The 20,720-nt window shown below is 43.3% G+C and overlaps 2 protein-coding genes across 4 annotated transcripts in view; one reads left to right on the top strand and one right to left on the bottom strand.

Moving 5' to 3' along the window:
- Positions 1-12,735, bottom strand: part of KIF18A (kinesin family member 18A) — a 379,530-nt gene extending 366,795 nt beyond the window's left edge. The window contains exons 1-2 of one of the 3 annotated variants that reach the window (XM_078684198.1): positions 12,522-12,735; positions 2,880-3,239 (exon numbers count right to left, since the gene is read on the bottom strand). In XM_078684198.1, coding sequence (XP_078540324.1) covers positions 2,880-3,204 — 325 coding nt within the window. In that variant the 5' untranslated portion in view covers positions 3,205-3,239; positions 12,522-12,735. Of the gene's footprint in view, positions 1-2,879; positions 3,240-11,440; positions 11,794-12,521 lie in introns of those variants that run through there. The other 2 variants (XM_078684201.1, XM_078684200.1) reach the window with 2 other exon arrangements.
- METTL15 (methyltransferase 15, mitochondrial 12S rRNA N4-cytidine) overlaps positions 12,408-20,720 on the top strand; it is a 971,710-nt gene continuing 963,397 nt past the window's right edge. The window contains exon 1 of the mRNA XM_078684202.1: positions 12,408-12,644. The gene's annotated coding sequence lies outside the window, so the exon portion shown is untranslated. The remainder of the gene's footprint in view (positions 12,645-20,720) is intronic.

The following is a 20,720-nucleotide window of genomic DNA, read 5'->3' as shown; positions in this document are numbered from 1 at the left end:
CCACCCTGCTTAAGGGATCATTTAGGGGGCGCAGGAGCCCACCCTGCGTTATGCTCGTTTATTTAAAGCGGCAGGTGCCCACCCTGCATGGAGGCCGATTGCCCGTGTTTCTGACATTTAAACTATGTCGGGTGCCCACCCCGATGTTTACTTTTGTGACTGCGAGGGAGCCTACCCCTCTTCCAGCCCAAGGAGAACGGAGACTGCCGGGCAGCGTCCCAGCGCGACCCAGAAGACAGGCGAGATTGCCTGCTTGTGGGCGGGGCCGCTGGCGTCACTTCCGCCTTCCCCCGGGGGAAGGCGACTCAGAAGTCCGGTGATTGCCTCTCGGGGGCTCCCATTGCGAGGAGGGAGCCCCGCGTGCCGCTCCAGAAGGTTGGTTTCAGGCGGGGCTCACCTAGGAGGAGGGAGAGCCCCGCGTGCCGCCCGAGTGAAGAGAAGACCGCGGGGAAGTGTCGGTGTCCGCCCCAGCCCCCGAGAACAGCCCGGTGAATTGGCAAGGGCTGGGGGGGCTCCAGGTGTACCTTGATGGGGCCGGTCCAAGCCCGGCCTGTGTCCTGAGCGGCCCCCGCCTGAAGGGAGGGTCGCTCCAACGATAGGGGCATGACTATTTTTAAGAGCCTATGCGTGGCTCCAGTTTTGGGGTAACTTTTAGTTGTTTAGAGAGCCTGTGTGGCTCTGACTGGTCCATATGTGTTTAAAGGGCCCAGGGGGTCCCGAGGGCTAGAGGGGCCCGTGTTCTTGCCCCCGAGGGCCCCAGTTCTAGGGGGCATGTTTGTTTCAGGGGCCTAGGTGGCTCCCCCACCCCCCATTAGTGTTTCAGAGCCAGAAGGCTCCAACGTTTGGGGCACCTTTTTGTTTAAGGAGCCAGTGGGCTCCTGGGGCGCAGTTGATGTTAGAGCCAGATGGCTTCACCGCCACTAAGCTGTTCCTAGAGCCTGGAGGGCTCCGCCGTGTTGTGGATGATGGTCAGAGCCTAGAGGGCTCCCGCATTTGGCGCAGTTTGTCCCAAGGGCCAGTGAGAGCCCATGTCGCATTTGTGACTTTCACAGCTGCCCAGCAAGTAGTGGGCAGCTGCACCGTTTAGGTTTTCCTTTCTAGGGGCATGTCTTTGGACTCAGGAGTGAGTCGCACTCCTTCACCCCTACTTTGGCCTTCCACAGCTGCGCAGCAGTTAGTGCCAGCTGCAGCGTTTAGGCCCTGTTCATGTCCTCAGCTGCCCAGCAAGCAGTGGGCAGCTGCAATGTTTAGGTTCTGGCGCAACCTGGACCCTAATGTGATTTGTGTACTAGAGTGAGGTTGTGCTAGGAAATGTATTGTTTATAGTATGTTTTGCGCACCCTGTGTTTTATACCTCTAAACTGTGGTTTATTATTATGAGGTTATGTTGCATTCCATGTGGTTATGCTAGTGAGATGGTACTTCACTCTGTGATTTACGCCCCTAAATGCGAGTTATGCTTAGGGGGTAGGGTCCAATGTGTTTAGACTAGTGAGGAGATTGCCTACTGTATTTCTACTGGTTAGGCCTAATGTGAGTTATGCATAATGTGCAATGCCTTTATGCCTGTGATACCTCTAGATGTGTTTTCATGCTTAGGAGGTTGTTTTGCCTAGTATAGTTTATACTAGCGAGTTCATTGGTCCCTGCATGATCTATGCCTATGGTGATTAGTATTGCGTAGTGTGTACCTACCTTTTATCAGTGGTTACTGGTTGTGTTCGACAATTGTTATTTTGTGCAACACTTATTCTAAGTTCTAGAAGTGCTACTCCTACTGAGTGATTATTCTTGACAGTGGTCCATGTGGCCCTGTCCCATGTAAATAATCCATTGTGAATGTTACCTGTGCCAGTTGGCACAATGTATATTGTGTGATTACTATCTGATGTGTTTTGAGAATACAAAAGTTATTTTTATATAACCTTGTGTGGAGTTCCTTTTGTGGTGTGCCTGGGATGTTGTTGCTGTGTGCGTGTGCGTGCGCAAATGCTTTACACATTGCCTCCGGGATAAGCCTACCTGCTCGTGCCAAGCTACCAAGGGGGTGAGCAGGGGTTATCTTGGCGTGTGACTCCCTTGCCCCGACTAGAGTGGTGGTTTCTGCCTGGCTTTGGCGCAAGCCTTAGCCAACCAGAAATCCGATTTCGAACAAGTGCCAAGACAGAAAAATGCATACAAGAAATCTAACTACCAGTTTGCTTGTGCTTGGCAAAAAAAGGACTAGACATGCCTTTGTTTATATTCCTAAGAATGCACGTTCAGGTTCTACAAATTGGAATTAAAGGTTGCTCAATATGGTGAACTAATATAGCATGATATCACGACAGTATGGCTGACAACAATTCAGAAATGTACACATAACCAGTGTCCCTACACTAGGTTTCCAGTGTACATTTCAGATACATATAGGCTTCATTAATAACCATTTATCATTATTTATATTTTACAATATGAACTTGTGTATAGTTCATACACAATGAAAAATTATTGTAAAATGCATTTCAGTTATTGGCTCTTGATACAGCACGTTTTTACAGAAACTACAACACCGATATATCCCTGCAAGAAGACGGGTCGGTCGGATGCAATGTTGTATTTCTTTTGTAAATCAGTCATAGTGACAAGAAGTTCCACGTGAAAACATTGTCACAAACGGTGGCTATCATAATTTTTTTAAAATTATTATTTCAACTTTCTCAACCACAAACGACTGAAATGTAGCCTCGCTCATGCTTATCATTAAAACAACAAAATACATAGAAAGAACAAATATTCTCTGGAGCATTTTGAAAAGTTTTACTGAAAAAAAAGGCAGACATCTTTGTAAACTACAGCCAAACAGGAGGTAACAATATTTTTCAAGTCTTTAAACTCACCTGTAGAGTTATAACCATTCAAAACTCCGTCAATCACTATCTTTGTTGTGTTTTCAAACACTTCCAATTGAGTGGACTTCTCATCGAACACGGCATCAAACACAAAGCTGAGATCCTTGTTTGTTTTTTTGTTGACGTCCCGATTTAAAACTTTTTTCCCGTGAAAAAAACTAACTTCCTGCACTTTTGGATCAAAAACCAAAAGGTGCTTGTCGACTACATGAACAACTCGTCGATAATTGCCTTCTTTTTCTTTCTGGTTCTCTGGACGAACCCGGACCACGACTCTGACATGACTGCAAACATCCTCATCCAACGCATACATTCTCCAGATTTAACTGGCGTTTCTCAAATTAATATCTGAAATTTAAGATACAAGTTTTCTATTATAAAATACATATGGATTATGTCAACTGCTCAATAATGTACCCCATATAGAAAACATGTAGTACCAAATCTGAAAGCACAATAATACCTGGAGTCTAGTTAAACATATACATACAACATAAGTGATAACGGATCAAGGTATTACTTAGGGATTTTACACAAAGGATTTTAACGCGGTGCCATACTTGCAGTTAAACACAAAGCACACCCCTGTTTTGTTAATTTTATATCTGTGCAGGAATGATACAGTGACTGCATAAAGACTACTCTGCGATGGTTCAATGCAATGCTCCCGTTAGTGTGCATGTTATATCGCTTGTCTGTCAAAAAACAATGTGAACTACAACCATGTTAATAAGTCTTCTATTTGTATATACCATGAAACATGCATTACTTGACGATCACGGAGTTCAGTGTATTTGAAATGACCACACCACAAATTGTTCATCAATGTAATGCCAACATGTTAGCGTGCATGCTATGCCCTCGTCTGTCAAAAAAAGAAACGAGAAGTGAACTGCAACCATGTCAATTAGTTATATATCCAACACAGGCACTATTAGGAGCCCAGAATAAAAACTCGGACAAGAGGCCAGGTTTTATGTTCATTGTTATCTGTTGTCTTTTACAATTACCAAGACCCTGACCAAATAGGACTCAACGTTTAGAACTAAAATTATGGAGCATCTATAAAAGGGTCCTGACAAACGCCCAGTGTCGTGATCTAATCACAACACATCATTAGGGTGTAAAGATACTTAACTCTCACAATATATCTGTTTATAACCATGCCAAATGCCACTAAATAAATGGATACAATGGAGACCTTGAAGTATTTCCATCTATACCCCAACGGACTCCATTGCAATCAATATCTAAAGTGCTCCTTGGTAAATGGTTACGCCCATCCTGGTTTATAGGGACCAGGGTGTCACACTACAAACCATGGCACCAACAGGGTGCGTGAGGGTCCAGCAAATAATACCACTAAGTCATTGGTACTGAGAATTAATTTAGGCAGGAAAAAGGCCAGATAAGTGAGCATGCAGGATACCTTAGGTTTTGTGGTACTCACCAACATGCAAATGACAAAAACAGTCTCTCTGGCATTTTTCGACAAGGAATAGGGCAATGAGGAGTTAAAAGAGAACAGGCAATGGTGTTAACAACTCTAGATCGAGAAAATATTACAGTTATATTATATACCATGGATACTAGTCGTGCCCAGAGTACAGTTGCTACTGCAGGTTTTCCTAACAGCATGCTGAAGTGTCTCTTGACAGCATCTCAACTACAACCAATAGCCCTTTAACGATCACTGCGAGAACAACTTGCACAATGGTGGCTACAAAAAAAGGTCCGGGGTAATGGGAGAAGTAAATAAAGCTCAGCTTCTGAAAGAGAGGATGACATGTCCCTTGAGACAATGCTCAGTCACTTGGGAACGCAAGAGGCAACATTTCGCTATCATACCACAAATATACTGTGACACAAAAAAGAGAAACAAAAGATGTAAGCAGAGTGGATAGAACATGAACACCATGGAGCAACCCCACATTTTGTCTCTAGAGAGCAACACTTTTGACCTTCCCCTGCACCTCAGACCAGAAACAAAGGAAAAGGATAAGACACTTCTGTAGCGCATCATAAATTAGAATGATCTTAATGTGTATGGTGGCACAAAGGAGATATAGTAGGGACCAGAGTGCCTGCACATGAAACTGCCCAAATAAAAAGAAATGGGTGCAAGACCAGACAGGAAAAATGACCAAATTTTCTCAATCTTTCAAGTACCAAGACATTTCAATCTCAATGAAGTAACACTCAATTCAAATTGCGTGCCAGCCCAAACTTCAAACTGTTTGTTCCTAGCTATACTAGTAGGACCCTAACCCTTTGCCATAGGGTTGCAGTTCAAATTTTTCATTGATGGTTGCGATCTCGCTGTGTAATATGTTGGCTAGGGTGCCACACATTTCTTAGGAGGCTGTGATTTTGTTCCTAGTGGCTCCGGATCAAGCCACTATCGCCATTATGAACTCTGTGCACTTAGGAGCATCGACGGCCCTCTGTCCTCACCACATCTTCAAACTTGAGATTAAAATGATTGGTGAAGAGCTCAAGAAAGTCTTGAACGCCTTTATCACCTCAGCCTACTATCCTGAGGACTAGAAACATGCTGAAGTGAGGCCCTTCCTGAAGAAAACTTCAGCCAACCACGCGGAACCAAGGAACCACCGGCCGATCTCCCAGCTCACCCTTTCCAGCAAGGGTTCTTGAGAAGCCAATCAACCAGCAACTCACCAAATACCAGGAACACAACAACTTCCTGGACCCCTTTTAATCAGGTTTCAGAGCCAACCACAGTACAGAGACAGCCTTGATCGCAGCTACTGGTGGCATCAGGGCCCCCCTGGAGCGAGGCTAAACAGCAGCCCTCATCCTCCTGGACCTGTAGGCTGCCTTTTACACTGTCTCCCATCATCTCTTGATCAGCACACGCTACCACATCGGAATCCAGGGAGAGCCCCTCAAATGGATCGCTTCGGACCTTACAGGAAGAACCCAGAGAAACTGTCTTGCACCGTTAACCTCAGAAATCAAGAAGATCAACTGCGGTGTCCCCCAAGGATCGTCCCTCAGACCCACTTTCTTCAACCTGTACATGACCCCCCCCCCCCCCCGGGCCAATGCTGTCAGATTGCACCAACTGAACATCAGCTCCTAATCTGAAGACACCCAGCTCATCCTCTCACTATCAGAAGACCCCTCTACCACCCAAGCAACTTCCACAGATTCATAATGAACGTTGCCGAGTGGATGAAGGGCAACTGTCTCAAACTCAACACGGACAAGACAGAAGTACTCTTTTTTTGGAACAACACCTCACCATGGAACAACGCATGGTGGCCTGCTGAACTCGGCTCTTCCCCTGCCCCAACAGAGCACACCCGCAACATCTGCATATTCTTGGACAGCAAGCTATCCATGAAGAAATAGGTAAAAGAAGTCTCATTTGCTCCAAAAGATGTTCAGGTCGCTCCCAGTCAACACCAGGACTGTCACGCAGGCCTTTAACACCAGCTGGACTACGGGAACACACTCTACGTAGGAATCACCATCAAGGGTGTAGAATTTATTAAAATATCTACTTGTCCATGGGGCAGGTTGCTTCATAAATCTACTTGTCCTGTAACAAAATCCACTTGTCCCTTTGGTGCCATGTAGTGTGGCGACAAATTATGTCAGCAATCTCATTATATAAGATCTTATAGCTTCTCTGATTATGATAGTGCTCTTACCATAGTAGTGTTTGAATACTTGCAATGCCCTTGTATTGCCACGTTTCCACAGATCTACATACTGGTGCTGAAGGTAATGGTAAGCAATAGTTCCAGGTTTAGAATGCCCTTTTGAGCTTGTGCAAACCTACTAACTTGTATGTTTTAAGGGTTTACAACAACTCTTCTTTAATCTTTTCCCATACTGAGAAATGTTGGAAATGTACTCCTGACAAAGGCAGACGTAAGCCTTCTTCCAGAGTAGGGAAAAATGTGGATGGATGGAAAGTAAATTTGCAAGCACTCGCATGAGCCAATCTACACATGCATATCTGCTCATGCTAAAATGCAGTTCACAAATATATTCTAGGAGTACTATTTTTGTCCTACTTTTGTATATTGTTGGGAATTCACAAAAGCCGTATAGCTGCACTTAATGCAAGGACATATACCATGGGTGCACTTTTGAGACTTTCTTCATAATTAGGCCCCAAATTTAGTCTGGCCATGACCTTTGACATTCATTTAAATTCTCTCTCTCTGTATCAGCTGGCTTCACTGTGAGTGACAGCATTCCGCTTTTTCGTAAAGAGAATATCGGCACACACAGTAGTTTTGATCAGGGCCAGTAACTACTGACCAAAAACAATTTTTGCTTTTGCCAATGTTTGTTATAATTGTGAGGGCCCGGCAGCTCCCACAACAATAATGTTTTACAAAAACCATGGCAAAACAAGTCACACATTGACACAGCTAAAAAGCTGACTACCAATTTCAGACCTAATATTTTGACAAGTGACTTGGTTTTCCTCTTGTGGCACCCGCGGGTGGTCTAAGTGCCTTTTTTTCCCCCTCACATCCTTCTGATTAATAACACTTCCAAGGCAGTTGGGTATATATAAAAAAAAAAATTAAGTTCCATTCAAATCAGATTTTCCAATTTTTATATTCATTTAGATGCCCTTTGCACATTAAATCATTTGTTGACCTACCAATGTGCCACTTTCATAACACCCAAAAGTTTGTACCTTTCAATCCATGTCCGTCCTAATTTTTAATTAAACTCTAAAGCCCAGAATGCACTTGTCCGGGAACGAGTATAAACAACAGCACTTAGCTCGCCGGCCATCTTTGAATCAATGCGATTCCCAAACGGGTTTAGAGAAGGCACTGAGATAACCGGTAAGCGACCCCTGTCCGTGCGGTGTCTTCCAGTTATCTGTCCCGACGCTGAGCAGTCCTTGAGATTGATTTTGTTTCCTTTCTCTGCCGCATTAGGTCCGAGCGCGGAGCCTCCCTTTTTTCGAAGAAGAATAAACTTTATGGGCTAGTGCTGAATTAAATAAAGGTAGGCGCCCGCTTTTCGTTCGACATATGCGACGAATAGTGGCTTTCTCAGTTACACTGACTATTTTTCCAACATATGTCTTTTTAACACAGAATTTCTGGCACATGGTGACACCTTATCTGAAGTTTGGCCGTGAGATGGCACATTGAAGGTCAGTTCCCCTCTTTTTTTGGGTTTTGCTTTAGTAGTTAGCAAGTATTCATTTCAGCGCAATGGTTACATGCGCTCCCATTTCTTTTGTAGTTACAAGATACCCCCCTGTGAATAAATTCCTTGGCATTTCTGATTCACTAAGAACGCGACGCCCTCGCTACATGATCCTTAAACCCGGTATGTATAGTCGGTAATCACCACTGTAGAGTTTAGGAGAGGCAATCCTTCTAGTTAAAGTCCAGTAATTAGTTTCCTTTCTTTACATCCTACAGATATAAAGAACGAAAGCCCTGATGAGAGACCAGGGCCTCGAAACGCGTTGGCTTTGTGTTTGTGGAACATATTCTATTTTGTAAAAAGAACTAGGAACTAGTCGTCCAGCGATTTGTACTAATTGCCATTTATTTGGCACATGTTCCACGCACACATTTTGAAGTATTCATTTGCTGCTGCTTATATGTATTGTTGAATTTTTTTGTTTTTTCTGTAGCTTGCTTTGACACTGTCCTAATGTATTTTGTTGTGATGTTTGTAAATAGTGTTTGAACAATGAATGTATAGTGTTTGTTTTTTGCTAATACAACCTTAAAATTGTTTAAAATATATTGAAGTAAATGGCAATAAAAGATTTGCCTGGTTTGGAATGAATATTTATTTTTCCATCCATCTAAGTTTATTTGAAGTAATTGTGGTCGAGATAATTTTTGTTTTACACACATATAAGGTCTAGTCTCAACCATTCATAAGGGCCTAACTCCTTAGGGACACAATAAATGTAATAAAGCCATAAACTTGTGTATAAGAGGCCAGACCTCAGAGATGCGGTTAGAGCACCTCGAGAAGATACCCGGTTGTCTGATTTGACGTGTTCTGCTCCGTCGGAATAAACTCCTGTTTCCTGCCTTCCAGTCTCCAGCGCCTGCCTCTTTGTTTGGTAATATTGAATGGTATGATAGGCGGCTAACGCCGGGCAAATACTGAAGGGTTCTTGGTCGAATTCGGCCCTGCCTTTTTACAGAACCATTGTCAGTAGTGCAGTCCGAGCTTACAACATTTACTAAGAGCGCTCATCCTAATAATAAAGGCTTTCAATTAATACACGATAAATACAAGTTTGAACAGCATTCACATGTTACATGTTACATTAACTGCAGGTTTCCTGATGCATAATGTGATACTGCACACTGGCATCCAAAGGGTTTGTGCTGCAGGGGACTGGGCCTACATGTCCCAAAGACAAAATCCACATAAAAACTTGTTGCCCTTGACCCCAAACAATAAGTCCTGGGCGTCAGGCTATAGGAATTCCACATTCCTGCACCATACACCTCCTAAAGAGACTACAAACAATACAAAATTGAACCGCAAGACTCATCCTCAACCTCCCCAGATGGACCCACATCACACCTCACCTCAAGCATCTACACTAGTTCCCGATCCAGAAGATATGCCAGTTCAATATGCTGACACAAGCATGCAAGGCCATGTACAATGAGGTACTAACATACATCAACAAATGCATGACCTTCCACCAACCACCCAGACACCTACGACCTCTCAGACACCCCTGAATCTGCCGAGCCACAAGAGGGGAACGCTCCTTCTCACACCGGGCAGCCAAAGCACCTGCACCTCAGGACCGCCCAAACACTCCAGCAATTCAGGAAAGGATTAAAGACCTGGCTGTTCAAATGAACAAGATCACCACTAAGCAGCTAGCATCCCTAGTACCTCGAGATCCTATGTGATTTGCCACAATTTACAAATCTTGATTATCAAACACAACCCTCTAGGAAGATCACATCTCAAGAAGTACACAGAGGCTACTGTGCTCTTTTATCCATGAACAAACATGGCGATCACTGACCTGACTACCTTTGCTCCCTAGGAGGATTAGAGGTTGGAAATAAACAGCCACTGGCCGGACACAATGCATCCACAAAACGTGAACAACAGAGACATCAGGGTAATCACTTGAAATCCCATGCGATATGGTCACAAAGACAAAGTCTACCAAAAGGCAGCAAGAGCCGTGGCAAGATCAACTTCAAGACTCCAATGTCTGCACAATGGGCTTCAACTGTTTTGGCAGTCACCAAGATGACGGGGCTTTATTTTCTAAAAGGGAGAGATGTATTCTTTTCTAAGGAGAGGGGGGTCTGGCAGATTTACGCATGTCAGCTCTGAAAACTAAGACAATGCAGCAGAGAATCTGGATACTACTTCCTGCGCTCAAGGCTGGACAGTAAGTGGGGGGAGAGCAGGCATTCTTGCGATGGGCAGGAACAAGTGAGGATGACCAGAGACAAACTCGTCAGGTTATGTCCAGTACCATGGTACTTAGACCATGAGAATAATTAATAGTTCTAAGAATCTGGCAGTCTATGTGTTTACTTATATGGCACATACCATAGAAAACAACAACGCACTACACTGTACAATAGCATAATAAATACAATGAACAGACATGGGCTTCATATTGGAGAGTAAGATGCTTTGAAAGATAGACACACTAGTACATTTAGGACTTTAAGAAACCCAAGCAAGTATGTACCCCACCAGGGCCTTCTTGGCATCAGGCAGCCTGACAAGCAGAGCCAAGCTGGTAGCATTACAAGGAGCTGTTGGGTGGAGTGAATCCGTTTGTGCATTGGTTCTGAACTGAAGTAATTACGGATCGGTGCCTGCTTCATGACTCAAACTTCGGTCTGGCGCAGATAGGATATACTTGTACCTTATGCTAAGAATCCCACTGGTGCATCAGCCTTCTGCAGCTCGCACAGTTCCCGATTTGCAGGAGGATAAGGATTTGGGGTACAAGTTGGTTGCTATTTTTACCTTATATTTTTTGCAGAGTTTTATATAGAGCGAACTAGACCCGAACCGAATCAGGTATCAGAGCGCTTTACATAGCACCAGTTACGTTACATGAGGACGGACACACATTCATTTTAGGCACTGGGAGATTAAGTGATTTGCCCAGAATCACAGGAGGTTTTGGCGTTGTTACCGAGATTCAAACCCAGATCCCCAGGTCCGAGGTCGAGCGCCCTAGCCTTTAGGCCAACTCCTCTCCCTAATCTCATTCCCTATAGCCCTTTAGTAGTAAGCCTGCCTCTTTCCCACTCACATCCCCCGTGTCCCTCCAACATTTAAAATCTACACTTTTGCAGAGAATTCCACACATATACATGTAGGGGTGAGATTATTTCTAGTTTGGAGAAGTTACTCATTTAAGCATGGGCCCACAAGACTAAACAATTGAAACGCTGTTTGATATTAAAAAAAAACTGATAAGTGGTAGAAGGTGCTTCATTGACAATCATACAAAGAGGGCTAAAATTAGGTTATGCTCATAGTGTTACTTCATGTGTTCGTACTAAACTACTTACATGTGTCACCGTTATTATCTGTCCGTTCTGCGTTCAAAGCTTGTCCCAGCTCGAAATAACTCGCCCTAACAGACGTGAATTCAATGGCGCAGATTTACAAGCCCCTTATGCTGCCCATCAGCGCTTTTTCTGCCCTATATTTACAAGGACAAGAAAGTCCTTGTAAATACACCCCCTTCGCAAGCAGCACTTTGCATGAAAGGGGCCTTCCATGGGGGTTGCTGTGGGTGTTCCCACGCAACATCCATGGCACCAGACATTTCCAGATTGACAAGAAGTTGTAAATCTGGAAATGCGTCTGAACACTCTGTGTCCCCAGGGAGGCGTAGGAAGAAATTTATTAATTTCTCCTTGCTTTTTTCCTCTTTCTATGCGTGCTATGAAGGACCTCTAATGATTGTTTATGTACAGGAAGGTGTCCCTTCCTGTGTATTAACAATTCTTTAAATCAATGCCGTTTTGCAAGTTCTATGTGTGCTAATGCAGCACATATAGAAGTTGTGAAACGCCATTTCAGATTGCTTATGTGCAGGACGGGAACTCCTTCCTCCACACAAACTATCATCCCCGTGAAGCAGGCATCCTTGCTTTGTAAGAGTGCATGGAAGCAGTTTGTGCGCCAGCACAGGGGGAAGCACAGAGATGCGACAGATTGTTTAAAATATGTCGCACCTTTGTGCTTCAAAAATAACGCAACGCGGGGCAGCAAAATGACTTGCTGCACGCGCTGCAACAGTTTATTGTATATCTGCCTCAATACTTCTATTTACTGCGGCTAGTGCGTCAGTTCCCATCCTATGCTCGTGGAGCCCGGGAAGGAAAACACTTCCGCCAGAGATGGTATGTTAACTCGGCCCATCCCACTCCCGATCATTCGCAGCGACTAATAGATGCACTGATCGAAGCTGTAAACTGATAGGCGCTGCGGCCGCTGGGTACTACTGCTCTTTAAGGGAGGGCGTAGCAGACGTAATGGTGACGCGGTACAGGCGGAGTGGCTATCGGCGACACTTAACGCCACAGAACAGAGCTGGAGTTTAGTAGCTAAGAATAAAGCCGCCTTGGAGTGAATTCTACTCACCAGCTCCGACCCTGTTCTCGCTGTAAGCCCTCCAGGTGCTGACTCACTGACATGGAAGAGTAAAAATATTTGGTGACGAGTCAACGAGCCCACCAACGGACAAGAAGGCAAAACGAGCAGCAGGTAAAAACGAAACATCAGCCCGGTCTAGGACATCACGCCAATGAACAACTGGAAACCGTTTCTCCCGCCAATCCCTTTCTACGGTATAGTCGTTTAGACAATGCAACCAATGAACGATTAAGAGTAACCCCTCCAGCCAATCCAATTATTTGGCCAATCCAAGCGCACTACGGTTTTCCACCACTTAGGATGTAAGATCACAACTACCTGATTGGTTACAAGCACCCGGGTGTTTCAAATTGTAGTCGTGGTGGGTGGCGCCGCACTGGCAGAAGATGCTGCAGCCTGCAGCGAGCGAGTTAAACGACTGGTGACTGGAAATGGGTTGTTGTCATAATGTGCTATTATTTAGGTTTGGGCAGCGGGTCATCCCAAGTCAAATGGCAAAATTCACTTCCTTTTTTGAAACATTTAAATTAGTATTGCGCTGAAACAAATATTCTCACACAATTTGCCGTTAATCATGAACCTCTCGAATTATTCGGTATTCATGATCTCATCACGCACTGTCTTATTTAAACTGATTCATTTCCACTTTAAAATACACCTCCCTATGGTTCTTATTGCTAAGACATGTTTCTTTTATTCCTGGCCTTTTTTGCAAGTGGTGCATCTATGCATTATCTAATTTAGGGTGCCCAGGAAAGATTCTGGGAAAGAAAAAAAAATTCAGGACTTTCAACAAACAGTAGGGCTTCACTTTTGAGTGAATGGTTAGATATGCAGCCCGCTGCACACCTTTTAACCCTGTCCTTTCCTCCTCGCCACCCCACTTCCCCCCCACCCCCCGCCTCACGTTCAAGATATACTGTGGGGGAGGGATATTTTCTAAACGCATGCAAAAAAATCTACCAGCTGTCAATGTCCTAGAGATTGTGGGGGGACGAAGGGAAGGATTTGCTTTTGTAAACCCTATTAGAATTTACTGCGGTGTCGAGTCGTCTGAGGCCAGCACCGTTTTCTGCCAGAAAGCTTCGTTAAAGAGAACTAAATGTCCAGGCTGGACTGCCAGAGTGGAGTTGCGGTGAGAAGGTGCTGGAGGAAGAGGGGCCGTGGTGGTGGGAGGAACAGGGATTAACAACTGCTGGTCCACACTACTGGCCTTTTACAAGAGCTGGCCCTCATTGTCTGCTCTCTCATTCTCATGGCGCTGCCTTGTGAATGACAGTAACACTTACTGGTGACCTTTGAGGCCTTGTCTTGCTTTGATACACACAGAGAAAGACAATAGGTTGTGGGTTATACTGGCACATGCCAAACAGCAGTGCACCTCAACGAGCCTGTGGGAAATTGAGAGTAGTTACATGGGAATGTAGTACGGTGAGACCAAATGTGCATGCAGCACTTTTTGCCTGCTCTTCGAATGTATCTGTATTGCAGGGCTGAGTAGAAGGGGCTGGTGCTAGGATGGTAGTCTGGCGGCATCTGTCACTGTTAGACCTAAGAGAAGGTAATGGTGAGTTGAGCATGCACAGTAGTGGTTCCACCCCCTCCTTTCCAGTCCTTGCCCTTGCCCATGACATAGTCAGGCCCTGAACGAAGATGTGAGCAGGTAATTGCCACTGTAAACTGAGGAATGTTTATTGGTTGTCACATCACAGTACAGCTTACAGGGTGGCTAACACTGCGCTCACCACTGACTTAAACACCTTTTATAATGTGCGCTGGCGACATTCTCTTGCTCAGTTACACTAAGGTGGGACTGCAGAGACTAATTAGTGAAACTGCCCAGTACGCCTTGAATCATGGCTTAAAAGTTAATTGAAATAAAACAAAAACCATGCTGGTGACACGGGTATAGTAAAACGACCAACATTTTATATAGAAGACCTAAGGTTAGAGTCTGTACAAACGTACAAATATCTGGGAGTTACATTTGATGCAAGAGGCTCATTAAGACTCACTGTATTGCGATGCAAAGTAGGAACAGCGCTTTAACTGTAGCGTTCACCTCACTCTGGAACACGCTCAGAGGCTTTTCCCTTAAACCTCTATTACAAATTATTGCAGCTAAATACGCCCCATCTCTGACGTATGGCGTAGAAATCCTGAAAGGAAAAGGCGATAATTTAATAGACAGGCTCATGGTAGGGACCTTTCGTCTCTTATTTAATCTCCCAAAACAGGCCTCGCCTGCACAAATTCGACTAGAGGTTGGCCTTAGGAGACAACATTTATACAGCAACTCCACTTTGATGACAACTGTATGGCAGGTTATAAGTGACCCCAGAAATACTGTAGCCTATGAATTTTTAAATCTTGGTGTGACCGTTTTTAGCGCAGAACAATTATGTGTTCTGCCTCTCTCCCATGTCGCTTTTAATAGTGATTAACAGGACCAGCAAAAAAATGTCATCCCTCCTGGACAGAGGAACCCTAGCGAAAAGATCCCATGCTTGGATTGTAATTGCATCATACGACCAATTAAAACACCAGAATTATTTGGGGGGTTTGAATGGTCTAAAAGCAAAGGTAAAGCTTATGAGACTCCGGTTGGGCAATTTCCAATCCCGTAGCAATTTGCCAGTCTGAAAAAGGCTGGGCAATTCAATGTCATGTCCCCTCTGTAACTTCCACAGAGAAGACGCTAGTCACATAGTTTGTAATTGTCCAACGTTAATGGTAGTACGCAGAAGCCTGCTAAGAGAGGGGTTAAACCATCATGCCATTCGCACATATCGGCGAGCCGTGATAGTCCACTTGTTGGGAGAAGATTTACCATTTACTGGTAAATTTGAAAAGTTTATTGAGGTGGCAGAGGGTAAACTAGGGAAATGTGGTTAATAAAGATTTTCGAATTAAAAAAAATATTATTTTAATGCTATTTCGCCAAGTTTATAGTGAGGGTAATGATGCATTCCGATAGTAAGGGTTCATTGTCATATAATTGCTCAAGTGGTTTGCTTTATGTGGAGGAAAAAAAACCTCTGGGGCATTACCGTTATTTAAAGTTTTTATTTTTAAATTGTGATATATTTAAAATTGGCACATAGCACTTTTAAATCCTTAAAAAAGGAAGTGGGCAAATCAGATATAGGCCTAGTAAATGATAGAATAATCGCTGCATTTTTGTTTGTACATACTAATTATGCAGGTATAATCCATGTTTATTATTTAATACTTGGCTGAAAGAGAATTCTATTAGGGCACGTTGCACTTTGTTGATTGCTATGCACTAATTGAATAGTGGAATAACTTACAACTGTGCAAATAGGAAACTCAAGGCGCTATGGTGCTAATTAATTGTATTAAGACAGTTTGAAATGTTACAAATACTGATTGGGATGGTTAAAACCAGTTTCTACCTTGTAACTATGAATATATATGAAGGTTTTAACAGTATTTTAAGATGGTTCTCTTAAAAGGATTTTGATTTATGATGTTATATGGTATTGAAATAGAGCGTCAAATTGTAAGTTTTAATTAACTGAACAATGAAGAGTTCCGGCTAGCACAATGTTCGCCCATAAATAGACTTAAGTGCATAATGCTGTATGGGTGTGTGCAGGCACATTGGGGAGAACAAGGAAAAGGCTAGAGTATGAACTGATAAGGGGTAAAAACTGCATTAGGTGCTTTTCCCAATTTCTGTGTACCTGCCAGCACTTTAAACTTCTAGTTATGCCGGTAAAGATACAGGTAGATGGCAACCCTATACAATGTGTGTCCGAGAAGAGATAAAAACAGGTGAGCTAGAGGTGAACCACTAACCTTTTCTACAACACTATTCAGAGAGGAGATACCCATGACATCTTAGAAAGACATAAGGTAGCCATTTCATTCGAGGTTTTCGCACACTACTGCTAGGTGAATCCTGCTTTATGAAAAAAACTTGGAAGAGTGTTGAGTAGGGTACTGTGTCAGGTAGCTGCAGGTGAAACCAATATATTGCTGTAGTTGAAAAGCCATCTAGAAATAGAGTGTAGAACTCACAATGTTTACAACACTTAAGTATCACTCTTTAAAACTTGGGAAACAAAAGAATCAACGTGAATGCTAGCGGTTTAGAAATGACTCACAGCTTCATTATGCTTTTTTGCCACTAAATATCAGTGAAACTGTCAATTTATCTTTAAGTTATCAATGTATTTAAGTCTTCGTTCCAGCGCTCAGTTTGCTGAACATACATCACCAGCAGACTCTCTTGTAGATTTTGCTGCAATATGAAGCTTAGAGTTGCTCTCTCCAATGCAAGCATGAACAAGTTTTTACAAATGCATCATGTTTCCCTCTACCAAACCAGAACCTTGGGCTGTGAGGTGTTGTTGCTCGAATATGAATTTACTTTGAAAAAACAAAGACTAGAGGCGTTTTGCAAAACAGGAACAGTTGGTTTAACCAAACAATATGTCCAGGAGCACAGTTACAGGTTCGGAACCTGAAAACGATTGCAAAGTTCAATTAAGTACCTGCAGGATCTCTTTGGGGGAGCAACAGTCAATGCCTGATGAGTGCCCTCCAGCACAAACAAAAATAATAAACTAGAAGCCCCAAACAGCCTAGTCAGCATTTTTTTCAATAAAGAGCTCCATTTTGCTTGCATTGATTGATTCTGAAACCCCCATGATGCACCCATTAATGCAATGTGAGTGTGCCTCCAAATCTTCATTTTTGACGTGTGCAATCCACCGTTTTCTCCAGCATTGTATTGTCTTAGTCTGTATACTCATATTGTCCTCCAGTTCCGACATCTGTTTCTCTGAACCATCAGCTCAGCAAATTTATCCAGACGATCTTGCAAGCGATCTGCTCTGGAGGTAAGGATGCTAATGTGGTTTATTTTTTTGCAAATTATGTCTCTCCTAAAAGGAGTGATCACATTGGTGTCCTTAGAATCCTCCTCAATTGCCTCAGCATCCAAGGGTACCCTCACTCCATCTTTCGAGGCCACATTGCTGAGTCTTTTGTCTAATTTCTTTATTGGTTTGAAAGATAAAAGTAACCAAAATGTTATATGTATCACAGTGATTGAACCATACATCATGAATACATATAGGATGTCAAGTATTGTAACATCAAGCCCCTGGGGTGGGGGAGAATGGGCACCACCATGAAGGTAAAGAGTGCCCTGCTTGGTCATAACAACATTCAACAGCCTTGTACCGGCGTCTCAAGGGGCAGTATGCAGATACATGTATTTATGTACGTTGATACTCATAACGGTCAGTCACTGTGAAGACCGTTGAAAAGGTACTGTAAATGCACAAGAAACACCCACAGAAAAACATGAACAGGAAGCGATCCATCTTGATGTGGATGACTTACTATCCATGGGACTGTAGCAAGTAATCAATGAGTAACTATTATCACTATCTCCCAACAAGAGGGGTAGAACATTCTAGAGACGCCTATTTGAAGGTCCTGGGAAGTGCAAAGTTGTCTGCCTCTTGTACGTGTATGGGGAAAGTGTAGTGACGGTGGAAGACTTTATAAACCTGTTCTAGTGAGTCCTCATGTCGACGAACCTACCCCAGATCTCAAATTGTGGAAGTCTATCATACATTTTTTGAAGGTATTATGGCGGTCGAGAAGACTGTACAGGGCATATGACAATTGTATAAATTGTAAGTGTTGTGAGGGCAGCAGTCCGTATTCCTGCTGTAGTTTGGGGAACTGTTTTCAGGCAGCCGTCTGTAAGCTAATCATCAAGATGGAGGATTATAGACATTATTCATAGGGTCCAGCTGATCTTGTCATTGTCTATAACAGTTGCAACTTTATGCGAAATAGGAGTTGTAGTTTGGAAACATTCTGAGACGTTTAGTATTGCGTGCGCCTTCTATACATAGCGAGAGGTGAAGATCGTGTGATTCGAGAGTGCTAAGGCTTGAGGCAGTTTGTATAATACGCCGTCAGATCCCTCATGACGAGTAAGGCATGGTTTTCCATTGTTACCCAGTTCAGGGTTTCTCAATGAGTCTTAATTGTTTAAATCAGTTGTGATAACCATTGGGCCAACCAGTAACTTTCCACGTGGGGCATATGTAGCACCCCTTTAGGAGTGGTAGAGCGTGTTTTAGAGCTCCGTAACCTTGGTTTCCTTGCTCCCCATATAAATCTGGAAGCCAATTTATAGATCTCTTTTAGCAGTGTGTGAGAGATCAGCAGTGGGAGCATTTCAAAAATGTAATTGAACAGGGAGCTATATTCATTTTAATTACCTTCACGTTTCACCCACAATGAAAGGTTGGACGTGGTTCATTTCTGTAAATCTGCCTTCATCTTGTATATCCCCTATTGAGGGGAATGCAAAGGTATTTCAGGTTTTAAGTTTTCCAGCAAAAGGGTAGGTAGTCTATCGAAGCTTGCATTGTAAAAGCAGTGAGTGGCATTGCTTCACATTTTGACCATTTGTTTTATAGCCTGAGAAACTCAAGAATAGATTAATCAAGACCATCAGAACACTCCACCGCTGGAGAGGGTAAGCCAAAGCGAGCAAGATGTTGTCTGTGTAGTAAAACACCTTGAGTTCACCTACCAAAGTCCAAATCGCCTTGATACTGGGGGCCTTAATTATGGCGATGGCCAGAGGTTCCAAGGTTAATATGAAGAGCAGTGGTGAAAGAGGCAACCTTGTCTTGTAGAGCGGTGAACTAGAAAGTAAGGGGAGGTAAGTTCTCCGTGAGTAACCGACGCAGTGCGAGTGCAGTACATGTTTTTGACCAAAATGAAGAAATGGAACCTGTACCCATCTTTTGCAGAGTTCTGAACATATATCCCCATTCCAGTTTGTCGAAGGCCTTTTTGGCATCTATTGAGAGAAGGACCCTTTTGTCAAGGTATTGCACTTCCCAGAGTACATGAGAAAGAGTACGGAGTTGATTAGTAGACGAGCAACCGGGAACTAATCCTATCTGAGCAGAGTGAACTAATCTGGGACTGGCGTTTTAAGGCAAATTGGCCAGGACCTTTGCCATGATCTTAATATCATTGTTAATGAGTGCAATTGGCATATAATTACAACAATTCAGGGTGTTCCTTCCTAGTTGGGAATCAGAGATGTCTTGGCTTTAATAAATCCGTCCCTTAGGTAACATTTCTCGAGTTTATCACAATTAAATAAGACGCTAGCACAATCATCTGCTGTTTAGTCAATTTATAAAATTCTGTGGGGAATCTGTTATCCCACCAGAGCATTATTATTGGCCTTGTCATTAATAGACTCAGCAATCTCCTTCTCGTTAATCAGTCCTTATAGGCTTCTTGATTGGTCTATTGACAATGTGAGGACAGGTAAGTGGCGAAGAACTCAGTGTCTGTAGCGTCTAGGCGTCCATCTGTATGTAGTATATAGGGATTCATAGAAAGATTGGAATTCTGCCAGTACACCCATCTGGGTCTTGAGAGAGGGCAAGAGGCATCCGCCTGCAACGGTGGACAGAAGCGAGTATTCTAACTACAAGCTGCACACAGTTAAACATGACATTTAATACAAAGGATACATTCTACTGTTTCTCACAGAGTAAGAACCAATCAAAAGCCAGTGATCCCACTGTACTTGGTGTCGACCTACTCCTCTCGAATAATACAATGCCATCAACCATCGTGAAGGCCATCACAATATCTCACAAAGGAGTGTTCACCTCCTCTGCCTCCCATCCCATGCAGGTGCTGAGAAACGTGCCTGAAACGGAATTAGAGTAATGCACAGCAGGCAGAAATGCAACGTTTACTATTCAAGAAGGAGTCATATCAATGTTGAGATGTACATATTCTAAGTATAGTTGATAGAAAACATATAATTCACTTTTTCACGAAATCTGAATGTAAAATAAAACATGCTCACGTGTAACTGATTGTTATGCGTGTTACAGGTTAACATTTCATTAGATACACATATAATGGTAACAGTGCATCACCAATTTCCCGGTCTCCCTGCCCCGCCCCCCACCCCCCAAGCTGTAATATAGAACCATCACACTAAGCAACCTCCATTTTCCTTCATAACACTTTCAGAAACAGTTTGCTGTCTGGAGTTGCTTCCATCTGTATCCTTTAACTCTTTAAAGACAGCTCTGTATTTCTTCCAATTCTATATCTTCCCTCTTTTCAATTATTTGCCATCAGCTGATTTCT

The sequence above is a fragment of the Lissotriton helveticus genome, chromosome 3_2 (genome assembly GCF_964261635.1).
Source record: "Lissotriton helveticus chromosome 3_2, aLisHel1.1, whole genome shotgun sequence".
Taxonomy (NCBI): domain Eukaryota; kingdom Metazoa; phylum Chordata; class Amphibia; order Caudata; family Salamandridae; genus Lissotriton; species Lissotriton helveticus.
The sequence above is the reverse complement of the archived record's forward strand: the minus strand, read 5'-3'. Positions and strand labels throughout refer to the sequence as shown.